General features: G+C 37.5%; 1 protein-coding gene across 1 annotated transcript in view; it reads left to right on the forward strand.

The window, feature by feature from the left end:
* Positions 1 to 690: 690 nt before the first annotated feature.
* The window catches only part of sf3a3 (splicing factor 3a, subunit 3), a 30,797-nt gene continuing 10,523 nt past the window's right edge, over positions 691 to 20,964 (forward strand). The window contains exons 1-10 of the mRNA XM_069895773.1: positions 691 to 854; positions 8,068 to 8,115; positions 10,767 to 10,819; positions 11,266 to 11,371; positions 12,204 to 12,276; positions 12,887 to 12,978; positions 14,271 to 14,353; positions 15,034 to 15,172; positions 16,386 to 16,454; positions 20,817 to 20,884. Coding sequence (XP_069751874.1) covers positions 759 to 854; positions 8,068 to 8,115; positions 10,767 to 10,819; positions 11,266 to 11,371; positions 12,204 to 12,276; positions 12,887 to 12,978; positions 14,271 to 14,353; positions 15,034 to 15,172; positions 16,386 to 16,454; positions 20,817 to 20,884 — 827 coding nt within the window. The 5' untranslated portion in view covers positions 691 to 758. The remainder of the gene's footprint in view (positions 855 to 8,067; positions 8,116 to 10,766; positions 10,820 to 11,265; positions 11,372 to 12,203; positions 12,277 to 12,886; positions 12,979 to 14,270; positions 14,354 to 15,033; positions 15,173 to 16,385; positions 16,455 to 20,816; positions 20,885 to 20,964) is intronic.

Raw genomic sequence — 20,964 nt, forward strand, 5'->3', positions numbered from 1 at the left:
GTTCTGGGGAGAAGGCCGGGAAGTGGGGCTGAGTGTGAGAATGGATCAGCTCTTGATTGATTGGTGGGGCAGATGATGGGATGAATGGCCTATTTCTGCTCCTAGGTCATACCAGATTTTACCTGGAACTTGAAGGGCCCCTTCAGTCCTTTCCCTCCCACTGATGCTGCTCGACCCGCTGAATTTCTCCGCTAAATTGTTTTTCTCTGGATCTGAGGAAACTCTGAGGCACTTCAAAAGAAAAAGAGGCCTAAACTACATCCTCCGCCCTCCCCCCCCCCCCCCCCCCCCCCACCCCATCCCCGGAACTTTGCATCCTTCCCTCATCTGAGGATTTGTCTGGGGAAACCACAAAGAAATTGAGGGCTGACCTGCAGCCCTCAGGACCGAGCTGCAAGCGAAGTGACCCGTGTGAGAACAGGGACACCGAGCGGCCCAGAGACTTGTCCCGGTCACAGGGTAGTTCTAAAAGGACTGGAAGTCTGAGAAAATGAGTTGATGTCCAGTTGGTAGCCAAGTGGCCAGTTAATCATTCTCTCCCCCAGCATCATGGGTCATTTTCAGCATGATGGGTTGGCCATTGCACAGCATGTTGCTGATCCCACCACCCGGAACAGGTTGACGCCACCCCAGAAACAGCGGAAGGCGAAGAGCAGCGGACTGCGGTGACGTCACATCCGCCGAGCCATCCAATCCGCGAGCGCGTCCGTCGCTGAGCCGGGTCCCTTTCGTAAACTGCGAGCTCACCTGGCGGCGTCATGGAGACGATCCTGGAGCAGCAGCGTCGCTATCACGAGGAGAAGGAGCGGCTGATGGACGTTATGGTGAAGGAGATGATGGTGAAGAAATCTACGGTAGGAAAAGTAGAGGCCTCGGGCCTACAACCCGGGGATTCGCCGGAGTCTCGTCGAGGCCTGCGGCCCCGGGGCATCGCCGGAGCGAGGCGACTGGTGAATGAGGAAGGGACAGGGGAGGAGGTCGTTCTGACCCTTGTCACCTGCATTTCATCCACTGCCCCTATTTTTTTTGTGCCATGTGCTAACTTGCAGCTGGGGAGATCGAGCTGGACCGCACCAGCTCGTGGCTCTGATGTGTCTGGAGATTTCCCATGCGCGGGCTGCAGCAATTTAAAGAACCAATTTCCTCTTTAAAATAGTTAAAGACCGATTCAAATATCTGGCAATTACAATGACTTCAAGTTGTATAAACATTGAAAGACACATTTTCAGTATTACAAACCAGACTAAAGAGTTATTACTGGTATGGTCACCCTTGGATTAATGTAATTAAAATGAAGACTTCACCCAGATTTTTGATTGTTTCATTGTTTAGCAATTTTCATTCCTAAAACTTATTTTAACTAATTGAAATCAATTATTTCTTTAGAGAGAGTTATATATATATATATATATAGAGAGAGAGAGAGATAGAGAGAGATAGATAAATAGATAGATATTTATATGGAGAGAGATAGATAGATATAGAGAGATAGATATAGAGAGAGATAGATTGATATAGAGAGATTGATATAGAGAGATAGATATAGAGAGAGATAGATATAGAGAGAGATAGATATAGAGAGAGATAGATATAGAGAGAGATAGATATAGAGAGAGATAGATATAGAGAGAGATAGATATAGAGAGAGATAGATATAGAGAGAGATAGATATAGAGAGAGATAGATATAGAGAGAGATAGATATAGAGAGAGATAGATATAGAGAGAGATAGATATAGAGAGAGATAGATTGATAGAGAGAGATAGATTGATATAGAGAGATAGATTGATATAGAGAGATAGATTGATATAGAGAGATAGATTGATATAGAGAGATAGATTGATATAGAGAGATAGATATAGAGAGAGATAGATATAGAGAGAGATAGATATAGAGAGAGATAGATTGATATAGAGAGATAGATATAGAGAGAGATAGATATAGAGAGAGATAGATATAGAGAGAGATAGATATAGAGAGAGATAGATATAGAGAGAGATAGATATAGAGAGAGATAGATATAGAGAGAGATAGATATAGAGAGAGATAGATATAGAGAGAGATAGATATAGAGAGAGATAGATATAGAGAGAGATAGATATAGAGAGAGATAGATAGATATAGAGAGATAGATAGATATAGAGAGATAGATAGATATAGAGAGATAGATAGATATAGAGAGATAGATATAGAGAGAGATAGATTGATATAGAGAGATAGATATAGAGAGATAGATAGATATAGAGAGATAGATATAGAGAGAGATAGATTGATATAGAGAGATAGATATAGAGAGAGATAGATATAGAGAGAGATAGATATAGAGAGAGATAGATATAGAGAGAGATAGATATAGAGAGAGATAGATATAGAGAGAGATAGATATAGAGAGAGATAGATATAGAGAGAGATAGATATAGAGAGAGATAGATATAGAGAGAGATAGATATAGAGAGAGATAGATATAGAGAGAGATAGATATAGAGAGAGATAGATATAGAGAGAGATAGATATAGAGAGAGATAGATATAGAGAGAGATAGATTGATATAGAGAGATAGATATAGAGAGAGATAGATATAGAGAGATAGATATAGAGAGAGATAGATATAGAGAGAGATAGATATAGAGAGAGATAGATATAGAGAGAGATAGATATAGAGAGAGATAGATATAGAGAGAGATAGATATAGAGAGAGATAGATATAGAGAGAGATAGATATAGAGAGAGATAGATATAGAGAGAGATAGATATAGAGAGAGATAGATATAGAGAGAGATAGATATAGAGAGAGATAGATATAGAGAGAGATAGATATAGAGAGAGATAGATATAGAGAGAGATAGATATAGAGAGAGATAGATATAGAGAGAGATAGATATAGAGAGAGATAGATATAGAGAGAGATAGATATAGAGAGAGATAGATATAGAGAGAGATAGATATAGAGAGAGATAGATATAGAGAGAGATAGATATAGAGAGATAGATATAGAGAGATAGATATAGAGAGATAGATATAGAGAGATAGATATAGAGAGATAGATATAGAGAGATAGATATAGAGAGATAGATATAGAGAGATAGATATAGAGAGATAGATATAGAGAGATAGATATAGAGAGATAGATATAGAGAGATAGATATAGAGAGATAGATATAGAGAGAGATAGATTGATATAGAGAGATTGATATAGAGAGAGATAGATTGATATAGAGAGATTGATATAGAGAGATAGATTGATATAGAGAGATAGATATAGAGAGAGATAGATATAGAGAGATAGATATAGAGAGAGATAGATAGAGAGAGATAGATAGAGAGAGATAGATAGATATAGAGAGAGATAGATATAGAGAGAGATAGATGTAGAGAGAGATAGATGTAGAGAGAGATAGATGTAGAGAGAGATAGATGTAGAGAGAGATAGATGTAGAGAGAGATAGATGTAGAGAGAGATAGATGTAGAGAGAGATAGATGTAGAGAGAGATAGATGTAGAGAGAGATAGATGTAGAGAGAGATAGATGTAGAGAGAGATAGATGTAGAGAGAGATAGATGTAGAGAGAGATAGATGTAGAGAGAGATAGATGTAGAGAGAGATAGATGTAGAGAGAGATAGATGTAGAGAGAGATAGATGTAGAGAGAGATAGATGTAGAGAGAGATAGATGTAGAGAGAGATAGATTGATATAGAGAGATAGATGTAGAGAGAGATAGATTGATAGAAATAGATAGATATATAGAGATAGATAGATATATATAGAGAGAGAGAGAGATAGATAGATATATATAGAGAGATAGAGATAGATAGATATATATAGAGAGAGATAGATATATATAGAGAGAGATAGATATAGCGAGAGAGAGATAGATATAGAGAGAGATAGATTGATATAGAGAGAGATAGATATAGAGAGAGATAGATATAGAGAGAGATAGATTGATATAGAGAGATAGATTGATATAGAGAGATAGATATAGAGAGAGATAGATATAGAGAGAGATAGATATAGAGAGAGATAGATATAGAGAGAGATAGATATAGAGAGAGATAGATATAGAGATAGATAGATATAGAGAGAGATAGATATAGAGAGAGATAGATATAGAGAGATTGATATAGAGAGATTGATATAGAGAGATAGATATAGAGAGAGATAGATATAGAGAGAGATAGATATAGAGAGAGATAGATATAGAGAGAGATAGATATAGAGAGAGATAGATATAGAGAGAGATAGATATAGAGAGAGATAGATATAGAGAGAGATAGATATAGAGAGAGATAGATATAGAGAGAGATAGATATAGAGAGAGATAGATATAGAGAGAGATAGATATAGAGAGAGATAGATATAGAGAGAGATAGATTGATATAGAGAGAGATATAGAGAGAGAGATATAGAGAGAGAGATATAGAGAGAGAGATATAGAGAGAGAGATATAGAGAGAGAGATATAGAGAGAGAGATATAGAGAGAGAGATATAGAGAGAGAGATATAGAGAGAGAGATATAGAGAGAGAGATATAGAGAGAGAGATATAGAGAGAGAGATATAGAGAGAGAGATATAGAGAGAGAGATATAGAGAGAGAGATATAGAGAGAGAGATATAGAGAGAGAGATATAGAGAGAGAGATATAGAGAGAGAGATATAGAGAGAGAGATATAGAGAGAGAGATATAGAGAGAGATAGATAGATATAGAGAGAGATAGATAGATATAGAGAGAGATAGATAGATATAGAGAGAGATAGATAGATATAGAGAGAGATAGATAGATATAGAGAGAGATAGATTGATATAGAGAGAGATAGATTGATATAGAGAGAGATAGATTGATATAGAGAGAGATAGATGTAGAGAGAGATAGATGTAGAGAGAGATAGATGTAGAGAGAGATAGATGTAGAGAGAGATAGATGTAGAGAGAGATAGATTGATATAGAGAGATTGATATAGAGAGATTGATATAGAGAGATTGATATAGAGAGATTGATATAGAGAGATTGATATAGAGAGATTGATATAGAGAGATTGATATAGAGAGATTGATATAGAGAGATTGATATAGAGAGATTGATATAGAGAGATTGATATAGAGAGATTGATATAGAGAGATTGATATAGAGAGATAGATATAGAGAGATAGATATAGAGAGAGATAGATATAGAGAGAGATAGATATAGAGAGAGATAGATAGATATAGCAAGAGAAAGATAGATTGATATAGAGAGATAGATATAGAGAGAGATAGATTGATATAGAGAGATAGATATAGAGAGAGATAGATATAGAGAGAGATAGATATAGAGAGAGATAGATATAGAGAGAGATAGATATAGAGAGAGATAGATATAGAGAGAGATAGATATAGAGAGAGATAGATATAGAGAGAGATAGATATAGAGAGAGATAGATATAGAGAGAGATAGATATAGCGAGAGATAGATATAGAGAGAGATAGATATAGAGAGAGATAGATATAGAGAGAGATAGATATAGAGAGAGATAGATATAGAGAGAGATAGATATAGAGAGAGATAGATATAGAGAGAGATAGATATAGAGAGAGATAGATATAGAGAGAGATAGATATAGAGAGAGATAGATATAGAGAGAGATAGATATAGAGAGAGATAGATATAGAGAGAGATAGATATAGAGAGAGATAGATATAGAGAGAGATAGATATAGAGAGAGATAGATATAGAGAGAGATAGATATAGAGAGAGATAGATATAGAGAGAGATAGATATAGAGAGAGATAGATATAGAGAGAGATAGATATAGAGAGAGATAGATATAGAGAGAGATAGATATAGAGAGAGATAGATATAGAGAGAGATAGATATAGAGAGAGATAGATATAGAGAGAGATAGATATAGAGAGAGATAGATATAGAGAGAGATAGATATAGAGAGAGATAGATATAGAGAGAGATACAGAGATATCTATATATAGAGAGAGATAGATATAGAGAGAGATACAGAGATATCTATATATAGAGAGATATATATATAAAGAGAGAGAGAGCAAAGTAAATAATTTTGTGTAAATAAGACCAAATGAATTGGGTTTATCTCTCTTAAATTATAGATATTATTGGGCAGTTAATATGAAATTTATTATTATTATTGCTATTACATTTTGGTAGTTTAGAAGATCAATCCTGCCCCCACCCTCCCCGGGTAAAAATGGAACTGAATTTTTCAAAAAATGTAGTTGTTTTGACAGATTTCTTTTTAAAAATTTATAGACAATCTGATAGTGGAACATATATCATAAAAGGAAAATGTTTGTAAAAAATTTGCATACTTACCTTCGAAGTGGTCATTTACACAGCACTTTTCCTAAGCACTTTTCCGCTGCCTTCTTGTGTTGCAGAGTTTGTCAGAGAGTGAATTTCGTGTTCATTAGTCCAGCTTTTTTACGGAGTGCCTGTGGTCAATTTACACTGTAGCCACTCCATAAAATGTGTAGGGGTCTTGGTGGAAAAATTATGGGATGGAATTTAGCAAATAAATTCCATCGGGACATTTTTACACTGCCACTGGTGCAGAGAATTTGAGCAAATTTTCTGCCTCTCAGCGTTTGTATAAAAATTCCTGTAGACTGAGAATATGGGCACAATTTAGGAAATATTTTGCTATCTTAATCTTTCCCTTGCTAGCCCTATTATAAAGAATAAGATGATGCAACCTTCTATCTTGGATGCAGGTTTTAGGGAATGGATTGGATTGGGAATTAAAAGTTTTAAGGATCTATATATTTGAGGCAATTTCACTTCATTTAAACAATTAACTGTTAAATTTAACCCTCCTAATAGGTATTTTTTTTTAGATATCTACAAATTATACATTTTCCTCAAATTCCAGGTACCAATTTTCTTGATTTATGTTTTGAGTTAAAATTTTCCCATGGTGGATTGATAGCAATTATTTATAGCTATTTGATGGACCTAAGAATATGTTCAGGGACGGGAACTGAGAATGAATGGGAACGAGACTTGAATACATCAATTTCAGATGAAAATTGGGATAACGTGCTTGGACTGATTAATAAAACTTCATTCTGTGCACGGCATTGTTTAATACAATTTTTATCCTGATGTTGATCCACTATGTGACAAATGTAAAATTTTTGAGGCCTTTCTGATTCATATGTTCTGGGAGTGTCCAGAACTACAAAAATATTGGGAACAGTTCTTTAAAACTCAATCACAGATTCTTAGCATTAAATAAGAACCATGTCCTTTTCTAGCATTGCTTGGTTATTCTCTAGAAGAGAAGATTTCCTTGAATTCAACTCAATAAAGAATAGCTTTTGCTGTATTGATGGCCAGATGAACAATTTTGAAAAGATTGAAAGACAGCATAGCACCAACTCGTATGTGTCCATTCATTTCCCTCACAATTTCATCCCTCCTCTTTTAACTGATTATCTTTTACTATTTATGACATTTCCAATGTGTAGCACCAACAAATGAATCTTCTGCTTCTTTTTCACCATTGTGAAGGAGTATTGCCTCTTTAATCTCCTGAGGTTTGTATTTCAAACTGCTGTGGATTCCCATGATTTCTCATATTTTCCCAGGTGCACTACTATGGGGACCCCCTTCCCACAATTTCTTGGTGTCCAACATCTTCAGTGCTCCTCCTTAATGAAACAGTGATTTGCTGCCCAGCACCCAGGGAGATCAGATGCAAATTTTCATTTAGTGCTTGTTCCTTAACTCTGTATGAAACCTTTCTTTATTCATGTGGACTAATGTTACTCATCCTGTATTATTAGTTCTGAATATTTGCATACTATTTTTTTTCCATAAGTGTGAAGTTTTCTGGTAGAATTGGTTTCTGGGGGGGGTGGGGTTGCATTTAGATTTGCACATCAAAGATTAATTTCATTTTGTTTCTCTTTTATGCAGAAGCATTAGGAAGCAAAGTAGTTTATTTACCAGCTAAGAAATTGCTTGCCTTTTGTTGAGTACTTTAAATGGTTGGGCAAGGGTTTGAATTTTTATCGGTTTGCTGGTTTTTATTGTAATAATAGTTTTATTTTCTAGCTTCGAGAGCAGATCAACTCTGATCATCGGGCCAGAGCAGTGCTTGATGTAAGTAGGATTACTACATTGTGCTCTTCCCATTTTCTTGTTCTTTTAAAACTATTGCTATATGGACTTTATGTTATCAATCCGTTGTATAGATCTCAAGGTTTTTTTAAAAATTAAGCATACAGGAATTTTGCGCTACATTGTTGTCCTCCATTAAAATTGTAAAACTTTATCAGCCTCGTAAACTATCTGAGGAATCAGGGTGTTGTTTTGTGAGCCTATACACTGTTTATTTTCTACCTTAATATCAAAGTTCAAATGGATTGTCAGAGTACAGGCATGATATCACATGCAACCATGAGATTCTTTTTCCTGTGGGCTAGGCAGAATTTCTATTTATCGGTAACTATAATCTGTACTCAAGAAACAGATATATGTAGAAAAGAAAGACATGTAAACAAACTTCCTGTACAATGTATAAAAAAAATAAATATTCAGTAATAAATAATGCGCAGAATGAGAGTCCTTAAATGAGTCTGAGTCTGATGGAGGAGGAGCAGCAGCTGTTCCTGAACATAGTGGTACGAGTCTTGAGGCATCTATACCTCCCTCAAGATGGCAGCAGTTCTATGCAGATGGTCTCGATGGTAGAGAAAGCTTTGCCTGTGATGTGCTGGCCTATGTTTACGACCTTATGCGGGCAATTTTTGTTCCAAGTTATTGGTGCCCCTGTGCTAGGCTGTGATGCAGTCAGTCAGCACACTTTCCATTGCACATCTGTAGAAGTTTGCCATGATTCTCTCTGTCATATCAAACCTTTGCAAACTCCTGGGAAAGTAGAGGTGGTGTTCTGCTTTCTTCATGATGATGTTCACGTGTTTGGTCCAGGAAAGGTCCCCTGATATAGTGTCTTCCAGGAATTTAAATTTGATCACCCTCCATCTCTGATCCTCCAATGACTGATTTACAGTACTTGACTTAGATTCAGTTCTTTCTATTGCTCGAAATTGTAGAGAATGTGTCTTGGATTTTACCTATCCTTGTGTTGAACAATGTGAAACTCCTTCAAGAACCTCTTAAAGAGGGCATTCTCCCCTCTGCCAAGCTTTGTGAGCTATCAATACTGTTAGATTTTATAATGTATGAGAATGCATTTAAATTTGAGGGCAGCATGGTTGGAAAAGTGGTTAGCACCAAGCTGTTACAGAGCCAGAGTTCCTGGTTCGAATCTGATGTCTGTAAGGAGTTTGTATATTCTCCGTGTGTCTGCGTTATAGTGCCAGAGTTCCTGGTTCGAATCTGATGTCTGTAAGGAGTTTGTATATTCTCCGTGTGTCTGTGTGGGTTTCCTTCGGTTGCTCTGATTTCTTCCCATCATTCAAAAACGTACTGGGGTTGGAGGTCATTCAGGTGTAATTGGCGGCATGAGCTCATGAACCTGTTACCATGCTCTATGACTAAATTGTTATAAAAAATACCATGAGCAATTATTTTTCTGATATTTATTTAACACTTTTGAATCTTATACACAAAACAAAAGACAAATCATTTTTTTTAAAATAACTTTTTTCCTTTTGCTTTCCTCCTCATAGCTCTTTAGTTTCCATTTAAACTTCTGGCCTTGTTGGTTCTACTTCATGGTTTAATATCTCTCAAGCTTCTGCTTCACTGCTGAATTCCATGGGAACAGGCGTTCAGTATTTCCACTAGAATTCTGAAATTTGCAAGCACTACTGGTGGAAAATCAAGGATGGCTTGTCAAAGGAAAGCAAGATAGGGAGTTCCTAATATTGCAATAACTTGAAAACTGCAAACAAAGTCAGCCTAGCTGCTGGAGAAATCCCGAGTTTCTCCAGCAGTTTCTTCTTTGTTCCAGATTACAGAATTTGCAACTTCTTTTGTCTCTAAAAGAAGGTATTAAATTGGGAAACTTTCATTTTGCCATTCTCAACCTCTTTTTGGGTATGCCACCCTTAGGACTCCGCTCCAATTTATGGGCCCCCCTTCCCCGTGAAGCAGTCAAGTTTAGTTGGTTTCTTCCGATCTTTTCTCCTACTGACTACAAATTTTTTAAAATCTAATTTCAGTCCATCGACCCTCTTAAATAAGCGGTGGCCCCCAGGCCCTTGTTGAGAATGGCTCCTCTAGACAATTCAATTGTAGAACATCTGAGAAAGAGCAAGAGAATGTACTCTACCCACATGGTTCAATTGATGCAGGGTCTCCTGAAATGTTGAGCATCCATTTGCCTCCACAAATGCTGCCTAACCTGATGAGTTCCTCTAGCAGCTTGTTTTTTTTTTTGCATTCATTTTTATTTCTTAAGTATTATATTAAAATAGGTTCCTCACCTGATTAGAAAATTGCAAACCATTGACTAGGGCTTCACTGGCTGTGGTGAATCATAATTTGTTGAATAATAATAATCCATCATTTTAAGCAACCAGGTTCTGAATTCAATATTTCTTTTACTAATTGTTCTGGAGGTTTGAGGGCTATTGTTGGATTTCATGGTTCTACAAGGGGTACAGCAAGTTAAGCAAGAATTAACAATTTAAAAAAATGTTATTGTGAGAATTGAATCAGTTGAATTAAGTTTGTACAATTTTTTTCTACTTTTGAAAGTTTAAACTGTTTTCTCTTATACAGATTTCTGTCCTTTAGCATTGTTTAAAATATTGAGCATTAAAATGACTTAATGTATTTTACAGAGGTACATGGAAGTGGCTGGAAACTTAAGAGATTTGTATGAAGATAAAGACAGGTATATGTTGTTATTGGCATAAAATCTTCAGAGGTTTGTTCCAGTATTGAAATAGTTGGTACTCCAGTTTACAATTTTTTTTTTTGTTTAAAACTGGCAAAATGTCACAGTATTCTAATTGCACGAATTGTAGCAATAATAGATTATTAATGAGTGCAACTGACATTTTAAAAGGTGTTTTCTTTTTTAAGTTTGTTTTCCTGCACTTTGTCAGTGTATCTGGCTCTGCTTCCAGTTAGCTACATCAAAATTAAAGAATTTAATTAATTTGTTTAAAATACAAAAATATTTTATTCCGTTTGAATCAGAAGTTAATATTTTCTGTGGTGTATCCTGACGGAGGTCTCTCGATCAGCCAATGCTCTGATTATTGCTATTATCTGTTTTGCCTTTGCGCTGAGCATATTACAACCCTTTACAATGTTAGGGTTTTGTTTTGCCGGCAGCATGAGAAAGGATGAGTTGAATGCTATTTCAGGACCAAATGAGTTTGGAGAGTTCTACAATCGACTGAAGATGATCAAAGAATTCCACAGAAAACATCCAAATGAGGTTTGTACCCACAAGACAGTAATGAGTCCATTCACAATGGAAGTCATTTCCTTATTCATTTTTCAGGAAGTGGCCATCACTGGCCAGCACATTTTTGCCAATTCTTATTTACCCTTGAAGTGAAGGGCTTGTGAAGGACATTAAAGTGTCAGCTACATTAAAGGGTCTGTTATTGTTTTTGTGTAAACTCCCCTGACAAATTACACATCTCTTTCAGTGCTCCAGATGAATTTAAATTCTGTTACTATTATAGTCAGACTTGAACTGTGATCTCTGAATTTCTGGTATACAGGAATTCAACTCCAGTACTTCAGCATTATTGCTTGCTGACTTCCTTATAGTTCTTTACATTAAATAAGTGATACTTCAGATACATTTAAAATCCAGAGTTAATTATTATTTAAGATTTTGTATTTGGTTTTCCTGAACTATTGCAAAGAATTGTTACTGCTACAGTTTTTTCTTTGAGGAAATGCCTAACATCCCTGCTTCCCATGGAAGCAGCATTGTAAAATATTTGGTCCAAAGCCCGTGTTTCTTTGTAGATGTAATATCCTTTTGCTGTCAGTTTGACACTTAAGTTATTCCTACCACAAATTTTTTTTTAGCAGAATACATATGGTATCTGTTGCCTAACAGGAAACAGGCCATGAATACATTTTTTATGATAATCAACCATCCTTTATTATTCCTTTAGTTGTCACTTTCCAAGTTGAAAAAGTGAATATGTAGTGAAAGTGAATGGAAATCTTTCTAATAGAAGAACTATAATTGAGTTCTTAGAAAAAAAATCAAAATTAATTTGACATTATCTTTGATATTTTTGTTACAGATAAGTATTCCAATGTCAGTGGAGTTTGAGGAGTTAATGAAGACACGGGATAATCCAAGTGAAGAAGCACAGAGTAAGTCTACACAATTCGGGATTTCTCTTTTTTTCTAATGTAGATCATTGGGCAACATTGCTTTGGCCAATTTCAATCGAGCCTAACTGGCTTAAATTACCCAGTTACATTAAAACTTCATGTGCGCCTTTAATGACCGTGATGTATAAAAAGCTTTTAAAACATTTTTCTCCATTTATCCAAGTATGGAGGCTTTTAAATTTTTTATTATGTACTGGCTATTCTTGTTACATTTTGTTAAGCAATTAATTATGACAACAAGTAAGGCATGGAGTGCTACCAAAATTATTGCACCCATAGGTATTTGTATTCATGTCATCACTTCATTTTCCAAACGCTCAGTTATTTTTTCAAATCATGATTGCAAATTTGTTAAGGAGTTGATAAAATGAACGGGAAATTGATCTCTGAATCTGAGCCTGTAGATATGAATGGAATTGAGACAATTATTTTTGCATATCTTTAATTTACTCTCAACCTTTATTGCTCAATTACTTTTGAGAGTCTGTCCAATATCAGTGACTGTTTTAATATCATCTCATGATCAACCATTACTGGCTTGTGATTGAAATGCATGTAAATGAAAAATAAATAGACTTTCTCTTTTTAGATTTAGTTGAATTCACGGATGAGGAAGGATATGGACGCTATCTGGATCTTCACGATTGTTACCTAAAATACATTAACTTGAAAGGCTTAGAGGTAAGTCACATGAGGATGAGAAAGTTCAGTGAAGCTAGAGATGGTACAGTGCTCAAGAACTTTCCTGTGCCTGCTTGATTTTTATTTGCTGGTGTTCTCCACAGCGGTGATTATTTGCAGAGACACTGCAGCAATAAAATTGTAAGTTACGCTTTCTGGACAAGTCATGTGTAAATGGGTACATTTCAGCTCTAAGTCTAGGGAGGTCTTTGAGGTTAATAAGAATAAAGGATTAAAAACAGTAGAATATTTGCACAATTCATCAGTTTGATTTTCAAAAGTATTGATTATGCATTAAATTGAGGATATGCAAGGGGACCTGACTTTTGAAAAGCAAGTCCCATCTTGATTGGCTTTGTGAAATTACTTAAATTTGCTGAGAGCATATAGTAGTTTTATTATTGTGGGACTTGTCGTCCACTCTTAAATATTTATTGTTGACATGCGAAGTTATTTTGAATAGTTACTTTGGATGTTCTTTTTTTTTTAAAAAAAGGTCTTCAATTAAATATTAGACATTATATCCCATGATTTAATGTTTTGTATTTTGTCATTATTGGAAATAATTATTCTTCCTTTTCCAAACTTTATTAAGTTTAAGCACACACAAAAAAACATATAGAATGTGACGTTACAGATTATAAATCAAACAGATAAACAAACAGTAATTGATTCTCGCAGCTCTATTGTTCATATAATCACATTAGAAAAGATATTTATTCTAAACTATCTAACTAATCCTAAACTAAGTTATCTAACCCCCCCCAACCTAATAGTTGAAAATTAAAAGTTATAAGTTAGAAGTTTTGGAAATAATTATTCATTTCCACATTTTCACATGCAGCAAATCAGTTAATGTCGTGACAAAAGTATTTCTTGGAATTAGTATATTGCTCCCTGTGGTGACAAGTGTCTATTATCACAATTTAAAGTTCAGATTTAGTCCCTGGTGATTGGATTGTGAATTCCTTTTGTGCCAATCTTTATATTAATATTCATGTAGCTGGATGTCCTTCCTAGATGTTGATGGCTATGGCTTTTCTATAGATTATATCTCTGTATGAACTATTCACTGTCACAATGTGCAGTATTATAAAGACTTCAGTTATGGTTATAAAACAATGCATTATGTCTGTATTTGAGATATTTTGATTGGAAATCATGAAAGAATGGTGAGGTGTTCAATCAGAAGTATTACCCAATTGATACCTTCTCACACAATAAACAATATTTTCAGCATCGAAATAGCATTTTCTATTCTGTCTTGTCTGAAAAGTTGTTTTCTTTTTCAGAAATGCGATTATATTACTTACCTAATTACATTTGATCAACTTTTTGATATTCCAAAAGAGAAGAAAAATGCAGAATATAAACGGTAAGAGGTTATTTTTCTTAAAACTGTTTGCTTCTCGGTTCAGACTATAAATGTTCCCTCAGTTAACTACTGTGCCATTTTCTTCTGCTTTGAGATAGTTCATTTAAAACAAAATCTCATGTCTAAATAAGAATTTTTGTTAATAACTCACCTGTATGGCAAGGAGTTCCATGTTAGAGGTGACAACTTTGCCAGCATTTTTATTCTATGTACAGGCCTCTATCCGGCCTCGCAGACTAATGCAATTGTAGTACTTTGCATTTATATGTAGAAAAGCCATGTAGTTGAAATTGTGTGCAGCAGTTTGTTTAATAGAAGAATGACATACCTGCCATTTATTATGAAATACCTGTTTTTTTTATCTTGTACAGGTATTTCATTTCCTTCCATTGAAGTTTCCATTTCAGGCAATATTAATATTTTAATTTGTTCTATCCTGTTTGAGTTAACCATGAATTTTTATTTTCATCACATGAAAACTATGTTAAACATGGGTAATAAATCCAGGAAGACAGGATTTTATTTATAATTCAGATTAGCCAGGTTTTGCTTTAACAGAGTCATACATGTCGTTCAAATTTTTATTTAATATAGATTATTATTACTTTAACGGTCATGAGGACCTAGATTTAAAAAAAAGTCAATTTAATTATACTGAAGGCAGTTTGTAATTCTTGTAGGTATCTCGAAATGTTGCTGGATTATCTCCAGGATTATTCAGATCGAGTGAAGCCTTTACTGGATCAGAATGAGCTGTTTGGAAAAATACAAATTGACTTTGAGAAAAAATGGGAAAATGGCACTTTTCCTGGCTGGCCAGTATGTAATATTTTAATGATTCTGGAATAGCATTAGTGTAACTATATCAGATGCTACTCATGTAATCCTAATTAAACAGGTTAATTAATGATTATTTGCAAAGAAGCATAATTACATTCTTTGTGTGCCATTTTTGCTTATCTACTGCAAGGAAAATCTATATCAATTTTGTGTTTGTATTTGTCATTTACATCTATCGTATCACAATGTGTTAGACATCCTAACCAGGTTGTGAAATGTTATCTGAAAAGTCTGGGAAAAATATGTAGCTCTGATCTTCACCTTTTGCAGTGTCATATTTATATTCAAGATAGCTGAAATAAATGAACCAAGTAACCAAGTTGCCACTCAAGCACCATTTTTGAAATAAATCTGTTCTTGAGTACAATTTTGGTCAAGAGTGGGTCCATCAAAGAATTTATTCATTGCACCCCATTCCATTTTTTATTCTTCTTTCTGATGCTATTTGAAAATGGGTAACAAAGGATTCGATTTCTCTCCAACTCTGTTCTGTCCTATTTATTTTCAGCCCGCCAATACAAATGTAATAAATTTTTTAAAATTAAATTCTCAGAACCATTTCACAGGTTAGACAATTTCTTTTGAGAAAGGGATGAAGCAGTCATTTCAGGTTTAATGACTTTTCATTAGAACTGACAAAAATAAAGGTCAATGAGCTGAAGAATTAGCTTTTTTCTCCAAAATACTGACTGGCATCTTTTCCAATACTTTTTGTGCATGTTTCATGTTTTCAACATCTGCATTGCTTTGTTCTTGTTGCAAGGTTATTTTGATTTTTATGTTTTCTCTCATAAATCTTGGAAAATTATATGTTTGATCTAGAAACAGAATTCGTGAAAATGGTAATCATTGCTAAACAAATTGTGGTAAAACTTTTTTTTAAATGGAAAGGGAGAGGTGGTTTGAAATCCCATGCAGACTAGAATAATTTGAATGAAGCATTGAAAAAGCTTTTATGTTCTCTCACAGCTTGAGACCTAGTTGATATTATTCATAAATTATTTTTCATTCTACAGACTTAATTTACTGACCTACGCTGATAAATGTGTTTGTTGAACTGTGGCACAATTTAAAAGATTTGTATAAAATCATGAAGCATTACAACCTGTTTGTATTGTGTTAGGAATGCAGGATTACCTTGTACATTTCCAAATTTAGTTTGATTGAATATAATTGGTGTTTCTTTTGACAGAAAGAGACGAGTAGCGCCTTGACTCATGCAGGAGCTCACTTAGATTTGTCAGCGTTTTCATCTTGGGAAGTAGGTTCACTTTAAAGCTTACAATGAACATGATTTGAAATGTATCATGTTGGAATGTGCTTGAGAATTTTGTTTTGTCACATCTTTTCTTCAAAGCATTTACAAATTAAAAATCTCTGCAATTTCGCTGAAAGTTAAAGTGAAAAAATGATTAGAGAGCTTCAAGTTTTCATTTTCAGCTCCTTGGTGAAAATGTTTAAATTCTTACAACCGTGCATGATCCACACCCTGACTGGGTTTTTTTTTAATTTTTATTTTTCACACTATGAACCATATTAACCAAAATACACACAATCGTTTCCCTCTTGAATATACACAGTGTCATTTTCTCCCCTTTATCCCCCCCCTCCCTTCCCTCCCTCCTTCCCACCCCCCTCCCTACCCACTAAACGTTCAACATATACAATACAATAAACCCATTAAACAATGTCATCACACAATGAAAATAAATAAGAAAATTGTGTCATCTACTTTTACACACTGGGTCAGTTTATTTCGTCTTCTTCTCATTCTATCATTTTAGGCGGTGGAGGTCCACGGTAGGCCCTCTCTGTTGTGTTCCATGTATCGTTCCCAAAATTGTTCGAATACTATGACTTTATTTTTTAAATGATACGTTATTTTTTCCAATGGAATACATTTATTCATTTCTATGTATCATTGCTATACTCTCAGGCTCTCTTCTGATTTCCAGGTTAGCATTATACATTATTTTGCTACAGCTAAGGTGATTGATAAATCCGAGAACAGTCTGTTTTGCTGCTCCGGGATAACTATTTTAAGCACAGCTAGATATCTTAACATAAATTTATAGCCTTTTTTCCATAGGATCGATTTTGCTGCATTAAACTCCTTCCTCTTCTTCAGGAGCTCAAAAGTTACGTCTGTGTAGAAAAAAATTTTTTGACCTTTGTATTCCAGTGGCTTTTTTGTCTTCTCTAATTTTATTCATTGCCTTCTCCAATGTATTTTCTCTTGTCGTGTATCTCAGAGATTTTACTAAAACGGATCTTGGTTTCTGTTATGACTGTGGTTTCAGGGCTGGTGTTCTGTGTGCCCTTTCTATTTCCATTCCTTCCTGCATTTCTGACATTCCCAGGACTTCTGGGATCCATTCTTTTATAAATTCTTTCATATCTTTGCCTTCTTCATCTTCCTTAAGGCCCACTATCTTTATATTGTTTTGCCTACTATAGTTTTCCATTATATCCATCTTCTGAGCTAACAACTCCTGTGTTTCTTTAACTTTTTTGTCACTTTCTTCCAATTTTCTTTTTAAGTCGTTCACTTCCATTTCTACCGCCATTACATGTTCTTCCATATTTTCTGTGCTGTGTATTTTATTGTCTCTGTGAAAAGGTTGAAAAGAAATAAGTGCAAATCTGCATAAACAATCAGGGCATGGGAGGAGTCACGTGATGGAGTAGTGGCCGGTAGGAGAATGCCAGCCCTCTCCAGAAAAGAAGGAAAAAAGTGAAGAAAAAGGAAAGCCCCAGACACACAAATCACAACAAATAAAAAATAAAGGTGTGGAGAAAATGGCACCTAAGAAAGAAAAGCCAAAAACAACGGGAAGGAAAGAAGAAAGACGCCGGAAGAGAAAGGTGAAGGCCTTACCTGCACGAAAAAGCAGAAACCTGCAGTGGAAAGAGGAGCCCACTCCCCGAGGTTAGTGGAGACCCCGGAGGGTCGCGACCCACTAACCGCAGGACTGCAAAAAATGCTTCATGCAGCCAAACAGGGGTGCGAGGGCATCTTCCGTTGCTTCGAATGCCCTTCTGGCCTCTGGAGTTCAGGCAAGTGTCTTGTCTTTGGCTGCGATGAGGGTGAAGAGCATGATGCACGCAGCGCCTGGAATGAAGCAGTTATAGAAATTGACCAAACCCACGAACTCCTGTAACCCTTGAGGTTGTCCGGGCGTGGGAACTCCCAGATTGCAGTGACCTTCAGAGCGGCAGGTGTGGCTCCTTCAGCCGTGATGGTATGGCCCAGGAACTGCATGGACTCTTTCCCGAACTGGCACTTGGCCGGATTGATCGTTAGGCCAAAGTCAGCCGGTCGGGAGAAGAAGGTGAGCAGGTGAGACTTGTGTCTCTCCAGGTAAATGAATACGAAATTCAAATCTCTGCCCACTGTGTTCATAAGGTGCTGGAAGGTCTGGGTGGCATTCTTGAGCCCAAACGGCATGCGTATGAACTCGAACAAGCCGAAGTGGGTAATGATGGCTGTTCTGGAGATGTCCTCCGGGTGCAACAGGATTTGGAGATACCCGCGCACCAGGTCGACCTTGGAGAATACCCTCGCGCCATGCTGGTTGACCATAAAGTCCTGCATGTGATGGATCGGGTAATGGTCAGGTACTGTCGCGTTGTTAAACCATCGATAATCTCCTCAGGGGCACCAGCTGCTGGAGGCTTTCGGGACCAGGTGGAGTGGTGAGGGCCGAGGACTGTCGGAGCGTCGAATGATCCCCAGCTCCTGCAGATGTAAGAACTCTTCCTTTGCTATCTGGAGCTTATCCGGCAGGAGCCGGCGTGCCTTGTATGGACCAGCGGGCCTTGGGTGGGGATGTAATGAAACACCCCATGACATGGTGAGGCGGCGGAGAACTGCGGCTTGAGGAGGGACGGGAACTCATCCAGGATGCGCTTAAACTCTTCCTTGGACGTGCTGACCATGGCCATCTGCGGCTGCTCTGTGCGGGAGGCGTTGAGGCAATGGATTGGAAAGTACAGGCATCTACCAGTCGCCTACTTCGAATGTCGACCAGGAGTCCATGGGCAAGGAGGAAATTTGACACCCAGGATGGCGGTTGGAAGGGATGAAACGGTGAACCTCCACGAGAACTTCCGCTGGCTGATCTGGAAGTGGACAGTCTTGTCTCCATACGTTCGGATCTCCGTCGAATTGGCTGCACGGAGAGGGGGTTCTCGAGGCCAGTTCCGGGTCTCGATGGCTGTGGCCGAGATGACGCTAATCTGGGCCCCAGTGTCGACGAGGAACTGTTGGCCGCTGACTGAATCCCGCAGTTAGAGAAGGCTGTGTACTTGGCCAGCAGTCACAGGCATTAGCAATCCGGCCTGCTTGTTTCACCGAAACTAGCAGGGCTGATGACACTTCCAAGCCTTGGCTCACCAGCGCTGGTGGAAGAAGCAGAGGCCTGAAGTGGATGACTTGCTTCTGGCTATGCTCTTTGAGGCCCCTGCAGGGGTCGGGTGTTCCACCGCAGCGCTAGAGGAAGGCTTGGCATGGTCATGCCTGTGACTCATACCCTGCTGGACTGCTGACCCCCTCCGGGAATCGTTCAAGCCTTACCTCCTGAGCCTTTTGAGCGACTTTTCTAGGGTCGACGAAGCTCTCCTGGGACATTAACGGCCGGATGTCTTCAGGCAGATGGTCAAGGAAGATGCCCTCGAAGAGTGGGCAGTTGGTGTGATCGCCCATGAGCACGAGCTTCTCGTCCATCAACTCGTTTGGAGTTCTGTCTCCCAAGGCGTCGAAGCGCAGCATCCGAGCAGCACGCTGGCACCTGGAGAGGCCAAGGGAGCTGGTGAGCACCCGCTTGATGGTCCCGTACTTGTCTTCCGCTGGGGTCGGTGCTGAAATTGTTTGGCGGTGGCCTGGTCCAGGGTGGCGACCACATGGTATAACCTGGTCGAATCCGATGAAATCTGGCGGAGGTGAAACTGAGCCTCTGCGTGGCTGAACCAGGTCTCCGGCTCCTGAACCCAGAAGTCAGGAAGCTTGATGGCTATAGCGTTGATCGAAGGGTCGTTCATATTGGGTTCAAAGACGTCTGAACCTTTCGGGGAAACCAATTGTAGCGGCAGCTACACTGCTAACTGAAGGATTGCACAACCAGACGGGCTGAGTTCAGTGAGCAAAAACTGATTTATTGCAGGCTGCCTGACTGGTCTTATACTCCTAGCCCGGACCTGGCTGAGAACCGCGCCGGGGGGGGGCCCGACGTCACGTTGGTCCCCAAGCGCGGGCTTCTGAGCCCGGTGCTGAGGTCGGGAGGAAATCCCTGACACCGCCATTTTGGCCGGCTGCCCCGCCGCGAGCATGACAAGCGGGGCCGGTTCGCCTGCCTAACAGCGTGTCGCCACAGCAGCTTGATTTTCCTCGAAATTTGAATTTTTAGCAAACTTGGCCCTTGCATCCAAGTTATTAATACCAATTGTAAACCGCTAGAGCACCAGCTCTGATCCTTATTAGTCACACTTGACCTGGAAATGATCCAATTATTTGAATTGTCTTATTCATGCTCTTTTGTTAATCTCAATTCTAAGAGCACTTGTTTTGTGTAGCCATTTTTTGTGTTGGATAATTTTTCATAACTTGTTATTCTTAAAATGACAGGAATTAGCTTCCCTCGGGTTGGACAGATTGAAATCTGCCTTGATGGCTTTGGGTCTGAAATGTGGTGGGTAAGTATTCAGTTGAAAAGAAAGCCTAATGTTGGATTTGCAATATTTTTTTCTTTTTTAATTGAGAATGCTTTAGGGTT

The sequence above is a fragment of the Narcine bancroftii genome, chromosome 8 (genome assembly GCF_036971445.1).
Source record: "Narcine bancroftii isolate sNarBan1 chromosome 8, sNarBan1.hap1, whole genome shotgun sequence".
NCBI classification, from domain to species: Eukaryota; Metazoa; Chordata; class Chondrichthyes; order Torpediniformes; family Narcinidae; genus Narcine; species Narcine bancroftii.